This window comes from Gambusia affinis, linkage group LG03, assembly GCF_019740435.1.
Source record: "Gambusia affinis linkage group LG03, SWU_Gaff_1.0, whole genome shotgun sequence".
In the NCBI taxonomy this organism is placed as follows: domain Eukaryota; kingdom Metazoa; phylum Chordata; class Actinopteri; order Cyprinodontiformes; family Poeciliidae; genus Gambusia; species Gambusia affinis.
In genome coordinates, this window is record NC_057870.1 from 10384548 (window position 1) to 10401560 (window position 17013).

The 17013-nt window shown below is 36.3% G+C and overlaps 2 protein-coding genes across 7 annotated transcripts in view; both read left to right on the forward strand.

Moving 5' to 3' along the window:
- Positions 1-6094, forward strand: part of LOC122827918 (DNA repair protein XRCC4-like) — a 43477-nt gene extending 37383 nt beyond the window's left edge. For all 6 annotated transcript variants that reach the window (XM_044111021.1, XM_044111019.1, XM_044111018.1 and 3 more), the window contains exons 7-8: positions 1104-1231; positions 2210-6094. In XM_044111021.1, the coding sequence (XP_043966956.1) occupies positions 1104-1192 (89 nt within the window). In that variant the 3' untranslated portion in view covers positions 1193-1231; positions 2210-6094. The remainder of the gene's footprint in view (positions 1-1103; positions 1232-2209) is intronic.
- Positions 6095-12251: 6157 nt separating this feature from the next.
- Positions 12252-17013, forward strand: part of LOC122827891 (versican core protein-like) — a 60447-nt gene continuing 55685 nt past the window's right edge. The window contains exons 1-2 of the mRNA XM_044110985.1: positions 12252-12279; positions 16366-16758. Coding sequence (XP_043966920.1) covers positions 12252-12279; positions 16366-16758 — 421 coding nt within the window. The remainder of the gene's footprint in view (positions 12280-16365; positions 16759-17013) is intronic.

Genomic DNA, 17013 nt, shown 5'->3' on the forward strand with positions numbered 1-17013 from the left:
GGGGTAGCTTTCTTTGACTCACTCCCTCCAGGTTTAGCCTCTGATAGTGACAACACAGGAAGCATCACTCATATAAGGGGACTCAGAGATAACAGAGATAGAGAGAGAATGGAGAGGAAGGTGAAATGCAGTCTTACTGACGGGCCAAGCTTCTTAGGAGGAGAACCGTAAAGAAAAACTATTTTTTATTGATTTAACTGTAATGATGGCAGCTATAGTATTTTTTTCTTATCTCTAAATCAGGACAGGACAAGTGTTTTTTTTTCCTCTAAAACAGGTTCTCAATCTGGCAATCTCTGAATGTGAACAGGCTAGTGGCAGAGTTACAGGGCAAACAGGTGTGTTTGTCTCTTCATATGTAATCTATTGCAACTGGACCATTGAGGAATGTTAGATTTCTATTAATGATAAAGGTTGCAAAGTTGTCCCAGGTTGACAAGGGTTAACGAGATAACTGTCCTGAACCAACTACAAATGTGCCACAAGAGTTCCCAATTAGAAATAATTTGAAACCTTGGGTAATACTTTTGATTTACACATCACTTATTTAAGCTATTTTCTGAACGTGGTTGCATTTCTATAATAACTGCATGTAATGGAGTATTCTAAGGTTGAAGTAATTTTATGCTTTTAGATACCACAACATGGAGTGCTTTGGAAATGTAGCCATATGGGTTTCAAAAGACTTCTGACTTGGAGCAGAGGTTCATCTTCCAGCAGGACACACGCGGGCCTAAACATACAGCTATAGATACAAACTTTGTATTACAAAGGAAATGTTGAATCTATTCTGAAAAGGCCTGTTCAGATGTTGCAATAGCCCTGGCAAGTCTGAGCCTAAGTGTAATTGAGAGTTTATGGCAAATTTCTGTTCAGACTCAATCTTTAAACCTATGCCTCTATTTTGCCTCCACTCTATAGTTATGTATTACTTTATCTTGGTCTATCACAAAAAATCTTCATAAAAGACATTAAATATTTTTGTAAGAAAGGCATCTTGAACTTTTAGAAGGCACTCCAATTTTAAAATGTTATGTTCTTTACTACTGTAGTTGGGAATTCAATGTTATCTGTGAGTACATATGAGCTCTTTCTGTATCCAGGTTGTAGTTTAGTTTCACAAGGCATCCCTATCCATCAAAGTTTTTCTGATGATGAAGAGAGAGAGACAGAAGAGACGGTTGCTTCATAATCCTAACACAGACTGCTCTGAAGATCAATAACATTAATGGTGAGTTTCATTTACAGTGCATACAGTTTAATTGGCTTAGTTACTTTTCTTGGCAATTATGTTGATCCAAACACAGTGATGGCATGAAAATGTAGAGAAGATGTGTTATTGCTGATCCTCTAACTAAAATTGTCTACAACTCAAGGAATCTTTCAATTCCTGATCATTTGAAAGTAAAAATACTCAAAGTTTCATTGAAAAAGTAACACAATCCTTTTAAGTGTCTAGTTATTAAAAACATAATTGCAGTGGAAGATATGCAGTCCTTCATTAAAGTATTGTTTTTCCATTCATATTGTTTGTTGTGTTGAAAAAAGAGAAAGTGATTTTTTTTCTTTTAATACTAACTAAAACTAGTCTATAATTATTTTTGCAAACTGTAACTGTTGTATTAATCGATGATGTTTTGTTGGCAAAATAGTCTCCATAATTCTCAATATTTCTAGCTACACTTTCTCCAACTCTAGCAAACTCAACTTTTATCCTTCATTGCATCTGCCTGTGGCTGCCCGTTAAATGAGTCAGACAATTGCAGCCGTGTGTGTGGTGTGGCCCAGTTCAGCTGAGCGGTGTGAAAGCAATAAGTTTCAAGCTCCATGCAAAAGCTTTCAGCCTTTTACTCCACCAAATTTTATTTATGGCATTTTTCTTCCTCTTTAAATGGATAACAAGGGTTTTCATGACAAAATGTATGATAGACCACTATAATTTATCCTAATTACATGTCAAATTTACAGCACAGCACACAACCTAAAACAGTGTCAGCCAAGGATGTAGATTCCCAGAGATCCTCCCTTCTTCTGTGCCAGATTTTTTTTATTCACTAATGTGAAAGTAGCTTAGCTGGTAGCATAGCTAGTTTCTTTAAACTGATGATTGCCTGCATTCTTAAAACTCTGGTTGCCTTTTGTGAATGTCTAAATGTCTAATAAATCAAATTAGATATTTAATGTTGCCATCTTCTCTCTAACCCTCCAGACTGAATGTGAACACAGGACCTTCACATGCTCTGCAGTATCTTTGGGAACTGTTTGTGTTGCTGCAAATAAAATGGAAATGGCAGGTAATCTAGAAACAAATGATGTATGCAGTTTTTCATTATTTGGATTTACTTCCTGCCTGCTACTAAAATATTGCTGCCACTCAGGCTCTGTGCTGTTTAAGAATGAAGAATCAAGTTCAGAAAACTAACAAACAAAGGCTTTTTTGTTAGTGTTTTTTTGTCCTGCTTTTCTTTTCTTTGTTTATTAAAAATATTATAAATGCTGTATGTTGCATTTAAACACTGTAAACTAGCACTTTATCAAAGGTAATTTGAACTTAATCTTTTTGCTTGTTTTTACTTGCCCTTTTTATTTTCTGGAAATGTATGACCAAAGCAACTTGGTTGTCTCCATGGAGTCATTGGGGGGATGTTGTTTCTCATTGTCTTAATTTCCACACCTTGTGTTTTAGCTCAGCTACCAGTTTTGGTAGCTGAGTTACTGTACTTGCATCTTTACTTTGGGGCCAATGCACCAGCCTTCAGGTTCTTTATCTCACCATTCTGCCTTCGGCTTTTAGATCCTCTTGCAGTCTTTTGTCATTTTGATGATACCTTTTTGTCTGCTTAAATCCACGGGTGGCCGCCTGGTTAATCCTCCTGCAACACGTTCTTGCGGGTGCTGTAATCCCCACAAGAATGTTCCACTCTCTCCTCTGCACTCCACATGAATTAGGTATTTTACAAAGGAAAGTAGAGAGCTGTCAGAGGTTAATTTACAGATGAGTGCAGTACAAGATGATGAGACAAAGTGGGGACAACGTGGCTGCCACTCTGAATATGTTGGTGGTTTTATTCTAAATTTTACTTTATAGTTTGATTTCACATAACTTTTGTTTGCGCCAGCTTGTGTGGCATCGTGAAATCGACTAGAAGAAACATGCTTGAATTGTTGGAGGAGCTGATGTGACAGGTTGTTGTACTATCTGGATATATAGTTATAGTAAAAAAGTGGCATAGCCCTTATACGGTTCTATTGTAAGCTACCTTCTAATGTTTTAGAACAAAAAAACCCCATGAGGTCTTTGTCAAATTCTGCAGTTGTTTGATTATTACCTCAGAAGTAGAAAAACACAAAAGTTTCTAAACCGTTTAGAAAAGATCGACAGGATGTTTAGAGAAATCTAAGTACAACCTTAGAGCTTTCATATGATTTGAAAGGTAAAGGAGCCACCAGGAGCCGCTTATCAAATGTATTTGATTTGCATGTGTGGCCGCCTCTGAAAACAGAAGTTTTTAAGGTCAGTGGCATACAGCTGAGTGCAAAAGTTAGAAAACATGTTATCTTTTGTACAAGATTTTAGTTACAATGTTCTATATTGCAAGTCACGTAAAATACTTTAGGATTGTGGTATTCAGTGGTTATGTACAGATATCTTCTCGGCAAGTTTGGCATTTAAAAACAACTTTTGAGCCCCGATGGTGTCTTTCCAAGGGCAATCTATATCCTTCAACTGAACACGTGCTCTTGCAGCTGGAGGGGTTAATGATGTTCAAGGAAAAGTAAAGACGGCTGAAGCAGCCTCATATTAAGCATTCAGTCACTTACTTATCATCGTCATTCACTTATCGAGTGCACCTGTAGAATTCCCATCATCCAGAGAAATGACAGGAGCCTTCCTGTTTTTCCTGCCACAGAGTTGCAATGAGACAGACCCGTCTTTGTCTCATGCTGGGCTGCTCAGGACTCACCGCTCTCCACCTTGAAGTGTAATGTCTGAAACAACTTGGCCTCATAAAAACAGTTCTTGAAAACTGAAAATGACAGCTCACTTACTAAGGTCTATCAACTGCACCACAAAGCATAAGAAATGCAAGCCGTTCCCTTTTAGAGTTCATAATAGACCAATTACCACAGTTATTTGTTTATATTGGAGTAAAAACTTTCCCCTTTTAAAATGTCTAAGTTTTGTTGGACTGGATGTGTCTGCCTCTGTTACTTCCTCCTGGTTTTCTATGCAGTGGTCTATCCTTAGCATCTTATTGTCTGAATCAGATTCTGTGTGTTAACATATTTCTTAGCTCATAAGACAGACACTGGTGCATATAAAATATGAGCATTGCTCATATTGCTGCAGCTGCTGTCTTTTGCTTCATGCTATTCCAAACTCATATGATGTAGCACATGAGTATGGCATATGGCCCACTCAATTCTATACTACCTTGAGTTGATGGTGGCTACAGGGGACAGCATCTCCCATTTTGTTCTAGATACTGTCAGTTGATTGTGAGATGTAATAAATGCATGTAGATCAAAAATGACTGAATGAATCTGAAAGTGGCCTTATTTACACCTTTTAAATGTAAACTTTCTAAGATAGTGTGAATAACACTGTATTGTCTTATGAATATTCCCAAAACTCTTAAGTGTGCTTTGCTTTACAATCTTGTTGTTGTCCCTTTGGTACAACAATAGGGATTTTTTTCTACTGTTATGTTTTTTTTCTTTTACTTAACTTTCTTTAACAATACTTGAATAATGACTCTTGTAACATTTTTCTTCTGTAGTAAAAAAACTTACGAGCCTTGGTCTCTGTGTGAAGGGCCATGGTGACTGTCTGGTGGACAACTGGATATTTCCCTAGTCATAACACAGTTATAACATAACATTTTTCTATGTCAATCTCATTTATTCAATTTCCACAGAAACTGAATCCTGGGTTTCTAACCCACAACTGTCAGATCTGTACATTGAAATATATTAATTTGTAATTAATCTATGTAATACTAGTTTACTATTTCTGATAAATTAACTGTTCAATGTTATTCATTATGATGCATCTGTGAGCAGAGTAGCGTCTTGGGTGCCCTCACACAAGTTGTCATTCATACTAAAACTAGCGACAGCACCAGTCAAAGCTTCTTTTGTTGTTTGAATAACGTACAAATCCCCAATCATTTCCTTCTTGCTTCAATGGTTTTCAATAGCTAGTGGCAAAGAGTAACCCCCTCTGTTCCGACGTGCTCGTTAAAACATCCTTTTGATCAGCACAAATACCGAGTGGATTTTCTTATAGCTGTTGGTGTTAACTGATTGTCTAATTATTTGAATTAATCCAAAGACTAAGCAGATTTGAAGAGCATAGTCATAGAACATTAAGTATATATATATATTAAGAGCACACAGAATGTAGTGATCAGGAGCATCAAATGTCTGACAAAATTAAGGTTTTTCTGATAATCCAGCTTTACAAGTAGTTCATTAAGTTTGTAAGGAATTGCAACATTTATGGCATAAAAATGTCAAATGTATGAGAACATTTTACTTATGAATTTCCAGAGATGTACAGTAACAACTAAGCTTTTATATGCAACCCAAGCCTAAACTTTATGCAGCTACTCAAAATGGTATTCAGAAAATTGGAGCTGAGAAATCCAAGACAATTTTCCACAAATTACTTAATTTTCTCTCATTGCTGAGAATGGTTTACACCATCATTTTGACTTCCTCTTGGTCAAAGACCAAAGCGTCATCAAGCTATCCACAATGTGTTCCTTCGTGTTGACTCACTGGCAGCCTGGCTTCAATAACTTGTCTGCAGTATTTAATCTACAGTGAGAGGAACATTACCCAAGAAAGTTCTGCCATACATATTTAATCTTTTGACTTATTGTCATGTTTAAGTTTTTGCCAGGTTTTATTGTTGAGAGTTCTTTGCTTTGTGTTATCCTTGTTTTGCTGCCATAATTTCAACATATCTTCTCATTTTGATAATTGCCAAACACAGTAATTATTGTATTGTGTTGTGCCAGTTTGTTTGTTTTACTCACCCACTGCTGTTGCTCACATTTGCTCTGTTGAAGGATATTTTGGAACAGTCTTGACATCAATCATTGCACTGTGATTGTAATAAAGTTTGTTTTCCAAGACTTTAGGCTTCAGCAAGGTTCTTCTCCATATGCGTTCATATCAAAGGCAAATATAGCTTTAAAGTGTTATGTGGAAAGGAGTGTGTCAATAGTTTTCCACACAATTCCAAATATTTTGACACTTAGCTTTCAACTTAATTTTCTGGATTTACTTGCAGTCTTCAATTCACACGTAGCCAATAGGATTGGTCTATGTGTGGTTGGTTGGAGGATTACATTTAGTTGTGCCGTGTTATTTTAAAAGCTCTACGCAAATATTAATGTGTTAGTAATGATGTGTTGGGGTTTTCAGTCACATCCTATTTGTTCCATTCAAATTCCTTTTTTATGTGACGAGAAGCTGTTGGACAAAATTGGCTAACAGTCACATTAATAGTGCGGAAAACATATTTTTTCCACTTATGGATTTTTTTCTGTTTTTGTTTTGCCGCAGTTTAATGTTTCAGGCCATCAAACAAATTCTAATATCAAAATGTCAAATATAAAAATATCAAAAAAACAAAGTAAGAACAAAAACAGTTTTCAAAGAACAATTTCATGAATTAAGTGGACACAGTAGAATTTAAAACTTCAACACAATTCATGTCTCCAGTAAGCAATCATTATTCAATAGTCAAGAGCCCACACCCTCTGTAAGAAGCAAATGGCAGCAGACAAGGAGCTGGATTTTAACCGGACTAATCCATTCCTAGCCTGGTAAAAATCATCCCCTGGTTCTACGCTTTGCTTTGTACCGAGAATCCTAACCCAATTATTGTGAAACAATTGCTTGCTGGAGGTGAGTACACTGATGTTTAAAATTTTTACTTAATCGATAACGTTTGGCTGTGATTTATGTGGTACACCAGTTTGATTCTATGAAGCTTAAATTGCATGCACTGTAAACGACAATCCCCAGAAAACAGACGGAGCAGTGATGAAAGATGGGAATCGAGGAGACTTGCATGGGAAGAGAGTCTCCAGGCTAATCCAGACCCTTTGTTATAAAGTAATTGTCCCCTAAACCAAACAACTGCCTAAGACATTTGGTTTAGGGGCGATGGTAGGAATTCCCTCTGCAATCAGTGAATCACCGGTTGATTTCCGTTCTGTCCTCCTCTGTCCTTGTGTCCTTGGGCAAGACATTTCACCTGCAACACCAGCCGGCCAGAATCAGACTGACATCCTGGCTTCTGACAGACTGCTCCAGGGCTTCTGTGGCTACAATGCACTAGCTTATCATCATCAATGTGTCAAGGTGTGCGTAAATGGAAACGACTGATTGTAAAGCGTCTTTAAGGGTCCTGAAAAGCGCTATGCAAGTTTTATACAGTGTATAATAGTTGGGTTTTCTATTAGATTGATACAGACTCAACATAAAATAATGATCTACATTTTTAACTGTGATACGATTTTGAAGCAGGCGACAAATGTTTCTCAGTTACATGAAACATTGCTCTTTTTTCTGTTCTGATATAAATTCTGACTTTCTGGCTTTTGCATTTAGAGCAAACCTCAATTCTTAATCCAGTCTTATTTAATTAAGTCATACTTATAATTGGATGTCTTAATAAAACTAAAAGTAAATTGTCTTATTTAAGCAGATAATTTATATCTGTAGATTTTGTAGTCTAATGAATAGAAAACATAAATCTAGGATGTAAAAGTTGGAATCAAGTTGGTTTTTGGCAAAATCAAAACTAGACAATGAATCAACTAGTTAACATTTTGCAGTTCACTTACTGTAATTTATATTGAGAGGTGAACATCATCTTGGATCCTCTTATATGTATACAAAACTTTACATGAGGTTGCTCTAGCTTGAGATCTGAGAATGTTGTTTTCTGTATCGATGTTCCCTATTTTAATGAAAAATTATTTAGAGTCCTCAGCTAATTTTTAGAGCTTGATTTAGAAAAAAAAACAAACAAAAAACATATTTGTCTCTCTTATAACCACTTTTATGGGACTGTTGTTATTGTGATCTTGATCTCTTTGGCTCCCTTTCTTTTACTGGTTATTGTCTATATCTGTCTTATGTATTCATGCTTTAAAACAATAGCTTTTCTTTGTAGGAAACAGATTTTAATGGTTCATACATGAATGAAAATTTAAAAAATGACTTCAAATCTTCTCAGCACTAGATTTTTTTCTCTTTTTCCATTGAAACTATTTATATTGTTTTAATATGAAGAATGGCAACTGGCATATTGAATATGTTAGTTTATTTTTGTTGTCTCTTTGAAGCACTGTTGGAAATACTTAAATGCCACTATCAATTTCACTTTGAAAACAAACACAAAGTGAATATAAATGGTTGTCATCATTTAAAAGCCTGATTAATGTTTATAATCAGATATAACTCTCTCTCTTTTTATGTTTATATATATATATATATATATATATATATATATATATATATATATATATATATATATATATATATATATATATATATATATATATATATATATGTGTGTGTGTGTGTGTGTGTGTTGGAGTAAAATGTTTGAATAGCGGAAGAGAAGAAATAATGGATGGATCCATATATCTTCCTGTGCAAGTGTGATTGTAGTTGGGACTTTTAAAAAATCATATTGCAATAAGGAAAATAAGATATGTTTGAAGATCTGACAAATTGTGAATAAAGTGAATAAACTCAGTTCTTTTGTCACTGCTGTCCTCCTTTGACCTTTACCTAAAATACAGGGGTCATCTTCTGTGGTCTGGACCTCCTCACTTGACTTCAGAGGATCAAGGTTCACGTCCGTCCAGAGGCGGCTTCGTTTTCCCACATGTTCTACTCTAAACAGGGAGCTAACTCGCAGAAACACCCCCACACAAACTCGTTTCCCTGGACCCCAGGAAATCACAGCAAGCTGTTTTTTCTCTTTCTGTGTCACCACCTTGGGTTTAGTTTGACACTTCAGTTATACAACATTTTCCATGTCGTTATTTAATAATTTACCTTTCTTCTGGCAATGCTCTGAAGAGTGATTTAGTAATCTTGATTTGTGCCAGTTGGTTGTTCTCTGTGTATTTACGCCAGAACAAACAAATGGCGTAACTGCAGGTTTTTTCTGGTTGTTCTGATCTGGGGGGTCCAACCTGAATTTCATCAGGGAGAAAAATAGAAAAGAACAGCACAGCTATTGCTTTTAAACTTTTTGCTTTCTACAGGACATCATCCTTGCTTTTAAGATGTTAAATGTCCCTTTTATCCTGTCAGTGGTTGCCAGAGGCAGACCACCTTTATAGGTCATGTGATACATGGGTCATCTTGGGGTCCGCACAGCAGATCACCAGGATCAAACAGTCTTTCACTAGGTCTTTGACTCAGTGATTTATAGCTACTTAACTGGCACAACACTTCCATGGTTAGACATACAGCAGAAATAATTCACACATTGCGTTGTGTTTTTTTACTAAAAGGTCTTATCAGGTGCTATATTTTTTTCTCTCCAAAAATTGACTTTGATTAAACAAATTTATGAAGTCCCTTTTGTTGTAATGTTGCACAAGAATCAAGCTGATCAAGTGGTATTATTGGAGAGTATGGCAGACAGATGTCAGTGTAGATTCTAAAGTTTTGACTTGCAAAAAAAAAAAAATCAGTTTTATGGGAATCAAAACCTTATAGAAAATGCTGTGGATGGAGAACAGGAAGCAAACAGTGACTATGGAAATGATAGTTTTCAGAACTTTGATTCTAATCTGCTTATGTTTTCCTAGGATTATTTTTAATATGATTGGTTTTCATTGCAGATGCTCTCTCAGAAGTTAGATAAATACTCCATTAGGTGATTCCCCAGTACAGTGGCACTGGATCCAAACAACTCCTCCCTTTTTAACTGGAATTTTTTTTCAGATCAATATAATTTTTCTTATTTCTGTATTCTGGTTTTGACTGAAATTATAGCAGAGGTAGAAGACTGTATTTACGAATCTGATGAAGAACTGTAAGACTTGGCTACATGGGAATGAAACAATAGAGGAAATTTACCTTCACAGCTCTAGATGGTTTCCAACAGGATAACAGCAAGAAATGATTTTTTAATGTTTACCATTTAATGTTCTTATTATGTTCTTGCTTCTAAAGAAATCCAGATTTATATAAATATGTAGCTACAATCAAAACGTAATATGAGTATGCTTCAATGTTTCTGTACAGTTGAAATCATAGTACGTTTAATACTTGCTTCAAGGTCATCTCCAAAAGTTATTTTTAATCTGAACACATTCCAATTCACTAAGATGCATCTGTATATTTAAGTTCATATTTTATATTTACTCTTTTAAATACATTCAAGTTCATATCCTGTCTAGGCAGAAAAGTTGCATACTCCAATATTTTGTTTGACTCTCTAACTTAGAATTATAGCACACCTTCGCTGTAGCATTGTTTTGATAAGATTCTGCAACTTAAAAAAAAATTATTTCCATCCCAGGTTGCATACATTTTTCACTGAGATCCTGTGTTGATGATGGGAGAGTCCAACCACTGTGCTGTCTTCCCCAGAACATCACAAAGATTCTCAATGGGGTCTAGGTCTGAACTCTGTGGTGGCTGATCCAGATCTGAAATTTAGGCTGTTTCACAGTTTCAGCTGGATGGACTTTGGCATTGTCATCAGGGAAGAAACAATTCCATTAATGGAATAACCTGGTATTCTGGTTTCTTATAGTTGTCAGCTGATATCATAATATTACTGAATTTTCAACTGCAACAACCTCAGATCATAGTACAACATGCACAAGCGTGTAGACACTACGCATGGTGGGTGTATGACTTCATTTGCCTCTCTTCTTACTCTGACACACCCATTATTCTGGGAGAGGGTGAATCTGGACTTTCTTAAATCGCTGCAGAGTAATCTTTATGCTCACTTGTAGTTTAAAGCCTTTTTCTCCAGTTAGCCTCTCTGATTAGTGGTTTTCTTGAGGCTACACAGCTGTTTAGTGCCAATTTCTTGAGTTCCCATCACATTATCCGTGTGGAAATGCTCTTACTTTCATTATTAACCCTAGCATTGATGAGTTCTCCTGTTTCTTTTAATTCAATTGATATCACCAAACAAAGCGATCACCAATCACTGTCATTCCGAATTTCTTTCTACCACAATTATTGCTTAAAGAGGATGGTTCCTTATTGTCCTTCCAGTTTTTAAGAATGCTTTACAGTTCTCCGGTTTTAGTTGTCTCTGGAATCTGGTTACATGTTTATTCTGCTTGTTACTAAATGATTAGATCCTGAACAAAATTCTATTTTAGTCCAGGCAGTGTTTAACAGGATGTGGAAGCAGATTTTCATCCACTAGTCTTTCTAACTTTTCAATATCTCATGATCACTCTATCAGGCACATATATATTCCTGGAATGAGCCCTCCTTGGCGTTTAATAGCCAATGATGGGGAGCATGATAAGATGACCCAGCCTCCCCTCATCCCCTCTTGGAAAAGCACAGCGCAGAGTTTCCAGTGAATCACTGTGAAGCAGAAGGTTGCCCATCTTAGCTGATCAGTTTCCGCTCATGAGCAAGTTTTCCCGATCGTTCACTTGTACTATAGCGCTAATGTAAATGAGACAAAAATAAAATAAACTAAATCCGTATTGTTCACATGTCTTGGTCTACCAGCGACAGCAGTGCCGGGGGTGGTCTGGAGGATTGTGGCATTGGAACAACCAGACTGTTATGACTCGAAATTTAACCAGAGAAATGTCTGCACTGCGCCGTTTATACTGCGCACCCGTTGGTTATAACTGCTGGACTTTCCAAATGGCACGAGATTTTTTTTCAGCATACTGATTATGATATATTTTTGTAGTTTAAACAAGCATATAAACACAACAATGTTTCATTGGATGTATTTTGTGCGGCTTGCATGCTCGGAGAGAAGTGCGATCACCTAATAAAACAGGGACAACCTACAGAGGAGACCATTTGTGCCACATTAGTCTGACTAAGTGAGGAGCCGCTTCCTCTCCTGCACATGGTCAATTGGAGACTGTTCCCTCCTCCACAAGGTGTCTCATTCACTTTTTATATGAGCCCCTCCTCTTTGACGAAATAACAGCGTGGCTTAGGCAAAATTGAACTTGTTTCTTGCCAACATTCACGGGATACCGTCGATGCGCTCAGATCCAGGATCACGCTGGAGTAGGACCGCGCATCATCTAAAGAGAGGAGTCAGGCTCACTGGGAAGAGGAAAAAATAAGTTTTGCTGCCTCAACTTGGAGTGGACCTATCCAGGCACTGTTTTACGCACGCATGCGGTGCGCTGGGATTAGCAAGATCTAAGGATTTAGTATCTATAAACAACTTTCTTTGTTCAATGGAATAAAATTAATTTAAAGGTAAGTATTTCCCCCCCACTTTTTAGACTATCCTGAAAACGCAGTATAAGAAACTGGGCTCCTCTTGTCTCTGTAGATGCTTTTTCTGAACATGTTACTTCGTAGTGATAATATAGTTCTGATAAAAGCAAATCAGTAAGCACAAGACAACTTATCATGGTACACATGTACCCGGTGTTGCGTACTGTCCTCAGATAACTGCTCTGTCCCGCTGATTAAGGATTTAATTTAAAATATCAAATCATCCACTTTCAGGGCTTTTCTAAAAAAAAAAAAAAAAAAAAGATAAATAAATCATATCGTATTTTTCTTTTTTTGTTCCACATTAAATGAGGTCTAGTAATGAAAATGGCGCACTGGCAGTCTCACAATCAGTCCCTAAATAAATGACGTTGGCAGTCAGGCGCCTGTCTTTCACAGTGAGGAGCATCCCTGCATGAGGGGCCGCAGGCTTTCAAAATCTGTAAGCAATTAAACCCCTCTGTGATGCTGCAGTAGGCTGCAGTAGGGAACCTCCTTTGAATTATTCTTATTAGGATTTCCTAGAAAACCAAGTTCAACTAGCTGAAACCCTTTGTTTCAATAACTAGTATGATAAATATTGACATTTGTCAGAACCATTGGCTCAAAAAAACAGCCACAAATTTTTTTTTTTTCAGTTTAAGGTGACTTTCAGTCCTCTGTCATGTTGTATTCAGTGATGATGATGATTTAGTAGTGCTAATTGCCTTTTGATAGAGGGTTCCCACAGTTTTCAGCTCTTACTGATACCCGACCCCTTGTGTTTATACTGTGGGGTGCTAATGAGGGCAGGGGGCCTGCTGCTCCTGCCCTCCTGTCTCCAAAACTCCTGGTTTGACCTCACAGGAAGTTTTACCTCTCAGTTTCACCACCCACATATTCAGTGAAAACATGAAATTCTGTCTGTATATAGCTACAACGTCTGACTAAAGTCTAACAAGAGGGTTAGCTAGCAATGCTTTTCACATTCTCGCCATATTAAAAAACTTGCCCTTTATGTAATACTATTTTTTATTTACATATTTGTAGTATTAACTTATTTTTTATCTAATATGTTCAATCACTTTCACTGAAAATACTTATGACAAAAAACTCAACAACTCATAAATTGTTTTCTAATGTAAGATTTTTCTTTTTTCAGATGATTCTAAATATTAAGCATATCCTGTGGTTATATTATCTGTGTGATGCTGCATATGCAACAAGTAAGTCCTCTTCTCTTACTCTTGGGCACTCTTCTGTTGACTCTTCTTGTTTTTTTTCTGTCTGTTTTTTTATGTGTTTTGATCATGCATTCTTATAAAATCCCATCATTCTTCATCTTGTGTTTTTAAAGTGGACTCATTTATCTGTGTACTTACACACATAAAGTGTCAACAATAAACTGGCATGTGTTCAGTATGACAATTTTTATTATTATTTATTTTGGGAAAAGGGGATAGTTACATGAGTGCTCTGGTTTATACACTCGGTCAATCCAACACCCATATCATATTAGTTTGAAGACAGAACAGCTGCAAACATCACACATGCTAATATGGCATTCGATTAAAGCACACAAACTCATGCCTCTAGGGCTGCTTCACCAGTGTTTCCTAAGCATTCTCTACATTGTTCCTTGTGAATGCCAACTCCTTCTTTTCCTCCCCCTCAAAAACCTTCCAAAAAGAGAAAAAATGGTAATTTGGTTCCTCTCTGTAGAGCTTTGTGTGATACAGCCTACTGCTATTGATTTGTGTCTGGCATCTATTCCCACTTTTTAAAACACAAGTCTTAAACACGAGCTCATGCGTGTTAACAATGGAATAAATGTGATTGCAGTTGTGCAATTTTGCAGTGTTAGCAAAAATTTTAATGTAAGATATATGAATGAACTTTTGCATTGATCTTCAGCACTATGAGTGGTTATGTCATGGTACTTGAAGGATTACTGACCTAACGGTTCAATTCATAATGTCTGTTAAAAAACTATGAAGGGTTAAGATATATATTTGTAGCCAGACCCAGATTTAGCATGACGTAAGACCCTGAATTGTTACTAAAAAGTTTAAGTTTTTAAGAAACGTCTTCATCAGTACAAATACATTGTTAAGGCCCCCAAACAGATTCTATGTGGCCAAATAACATGAACAAAGAAAAAAAAAAATCACAAAACAAAGGATGTAATTAAAGATTTGTAAAAAGTGGCCTATCCTTGTACTTATCTTTCTTTAAGTCCAGGGTTAGGATTTAGAGCAGTGTTGTGTTTTTCAACCCTGGTCTTCAAGACTCACTATCCTGCAGGTTTTAGATCTTTCCCTGCTTCAGCAAACATGATTTCAATTGGTGACTCCTTAACAGGCTTTTGATGAACTGGTGAGTTCACCAAAAGCCAGATCAAATCCATTAAAATTTGGATTTGTTAAATGAATTAACAAATCCAGATCAGATTTGTTAAATCAGGAAAACATCTCTAAAGCATGCAGGGCAGTGTGCCTTGGGGACCAGGGTTGAAAAACACTATTATAGACAGTGTTTTTCTGACTACTTCCCTTTTAAGCCACTGATAAAGTCTGGATTAGCCTGCAGCTGATTAGTCTCATGGCATCTTTATTTTAGCTAGTCCAACTTAGGTCAAAGGAAAAGAGGACTTCTACTGTATTACAACAATTTCAGAATCTAAAACATGAGTGGTTCATGTGAATACTATCTCATAAATATTTAGAACTTTATCAAGTTTGCATTCAGTGGGTATTAACAAGTAAGGCGATGAATCTTTACATGGCATATGAAGTATGTTTCCAATAAAAAGGGCAATGTGGTGTAAAAATTAAAATATCAAATAGTTAATAGTTAAACTGAACCCTCATACAAAATTGGAGATTACATTTAACCTGTCTCTAAGTTTGCAGGGAGTGGTTATTACATAGAAACTGATGATTATCCACATAAGAAATTAAACTAGGACGTGGTGTATCATCAGTAATCTTCCTTTGCAAAGTGTACATATGGAAGTAAAATGTGAGATACTGGGACAAACATATTGTAGAAGTCACATTATTTTGTTGACTTCTACTTTAAGATACTTTTACATCAAAGTTACCGTGACTGAAATAGTTTTGCATGTTCAGTCATCAGTCCTTGTTTCACACAGAAAGATCATTAATGATTGGTGAGTATTTCTTGTGCAAATATTTAGCATATTCTATGTACAAAGAAATTACCCAGTACCAATATTGTCCTGAAATACTTACTGTTTGAACAAATAATAAGTAATTTTTGAGATTGTTTTAAGATAATAGAAGTTAGCTTTATCTTGACCTCTTGGCTAGCCATTAACATGAGCCTGAAATAATCTGGATTAATCCTAAACAAAGGAATTAAGAGAGATTACTTCAAGTAAAATGTTTACCTATTTACACTTTTCATAATTTTTTTAGATAGCCTTTTAACATTGTCGGATGTTGTATTGGTTGTCATATTGACATCATCCTAGTTTAGACTAATCTTAGTTTGTCCAAGAAGGGGCATTAGATGTCAAGAACTTACCAGAGGTCTAACATGAAATGATTTAGCTTTATGTCCTTGTTTTAGCAACATAGTTTAACTCCATTAAAACACTGTACATGCACTGCACTCAGTGGGGAATTTGTTCCCACACCCATCATTTTAAAGAGGAGGTTCAACTTTCCAAGAGTCACTTTCAAAACATGATGCATGTTTTTTCTTCCTTTTTTTTATTAAGATGGGTGTAGTTGTCACACCCTTTCATTGCAACTGAGGCATTGTGTGTTGTCCTCTTCTATGTCCTGAGGAAAGAGTAAACAGAATGTAACAGGGAAGTAAAAGGTACTTAATAACTACATTAACTCTTTTTTTTTCTTTCAGCAAATAATATTGATAACACATTATCAATAATCCAACCAATCTCTGGATCCCTCTCAGGGAAAGTAAATCTTCCCTGTTTCTTCTCCACAATTCCAACATCAGCACCAGTCATAGGTACAAATAGAACAGGCAATTATGGCAAAGATTACTTACGAATCAAATGGACCAAAATAAAAGGACAGGAAAAGTCTACAGTGTTGGTGATGCAAAATGGGGTCATCAAGATGAACCCCATCTACAGGAACCGTGTGTCAGTGCCCAGTCACCCTGAGGATGTCGGTGACGCCTCCTTGACTATGGTCAAGCTGCGAGCGAGTGATACTGGGACTTACAGTTGTGAAGCCACATACGGCATTGACGATACGCATGATGTTGTTAACCTGGATGTCAGTGGTAAGCTATTTATAGTTTCCTTGTTTTCATGTGATGGAATTAGATGAAAACCAAAAGTAGACTACTAAAAAAAAAGGTTAATAAGAGAGAAATGGAATACAAGTGGTGATAGAAATGTAAACAGGAAGTGAGAGCAATGCTTTGATAGCTGCAGCTACCTAGAAATTACAGAGAGGTAACTACAGCTTTAAGTTGTCCTTTCGTCAGAGAGAATGCCCTCCTTAAAAAAAGATTTAAGAGACTTTTATGAGTTAG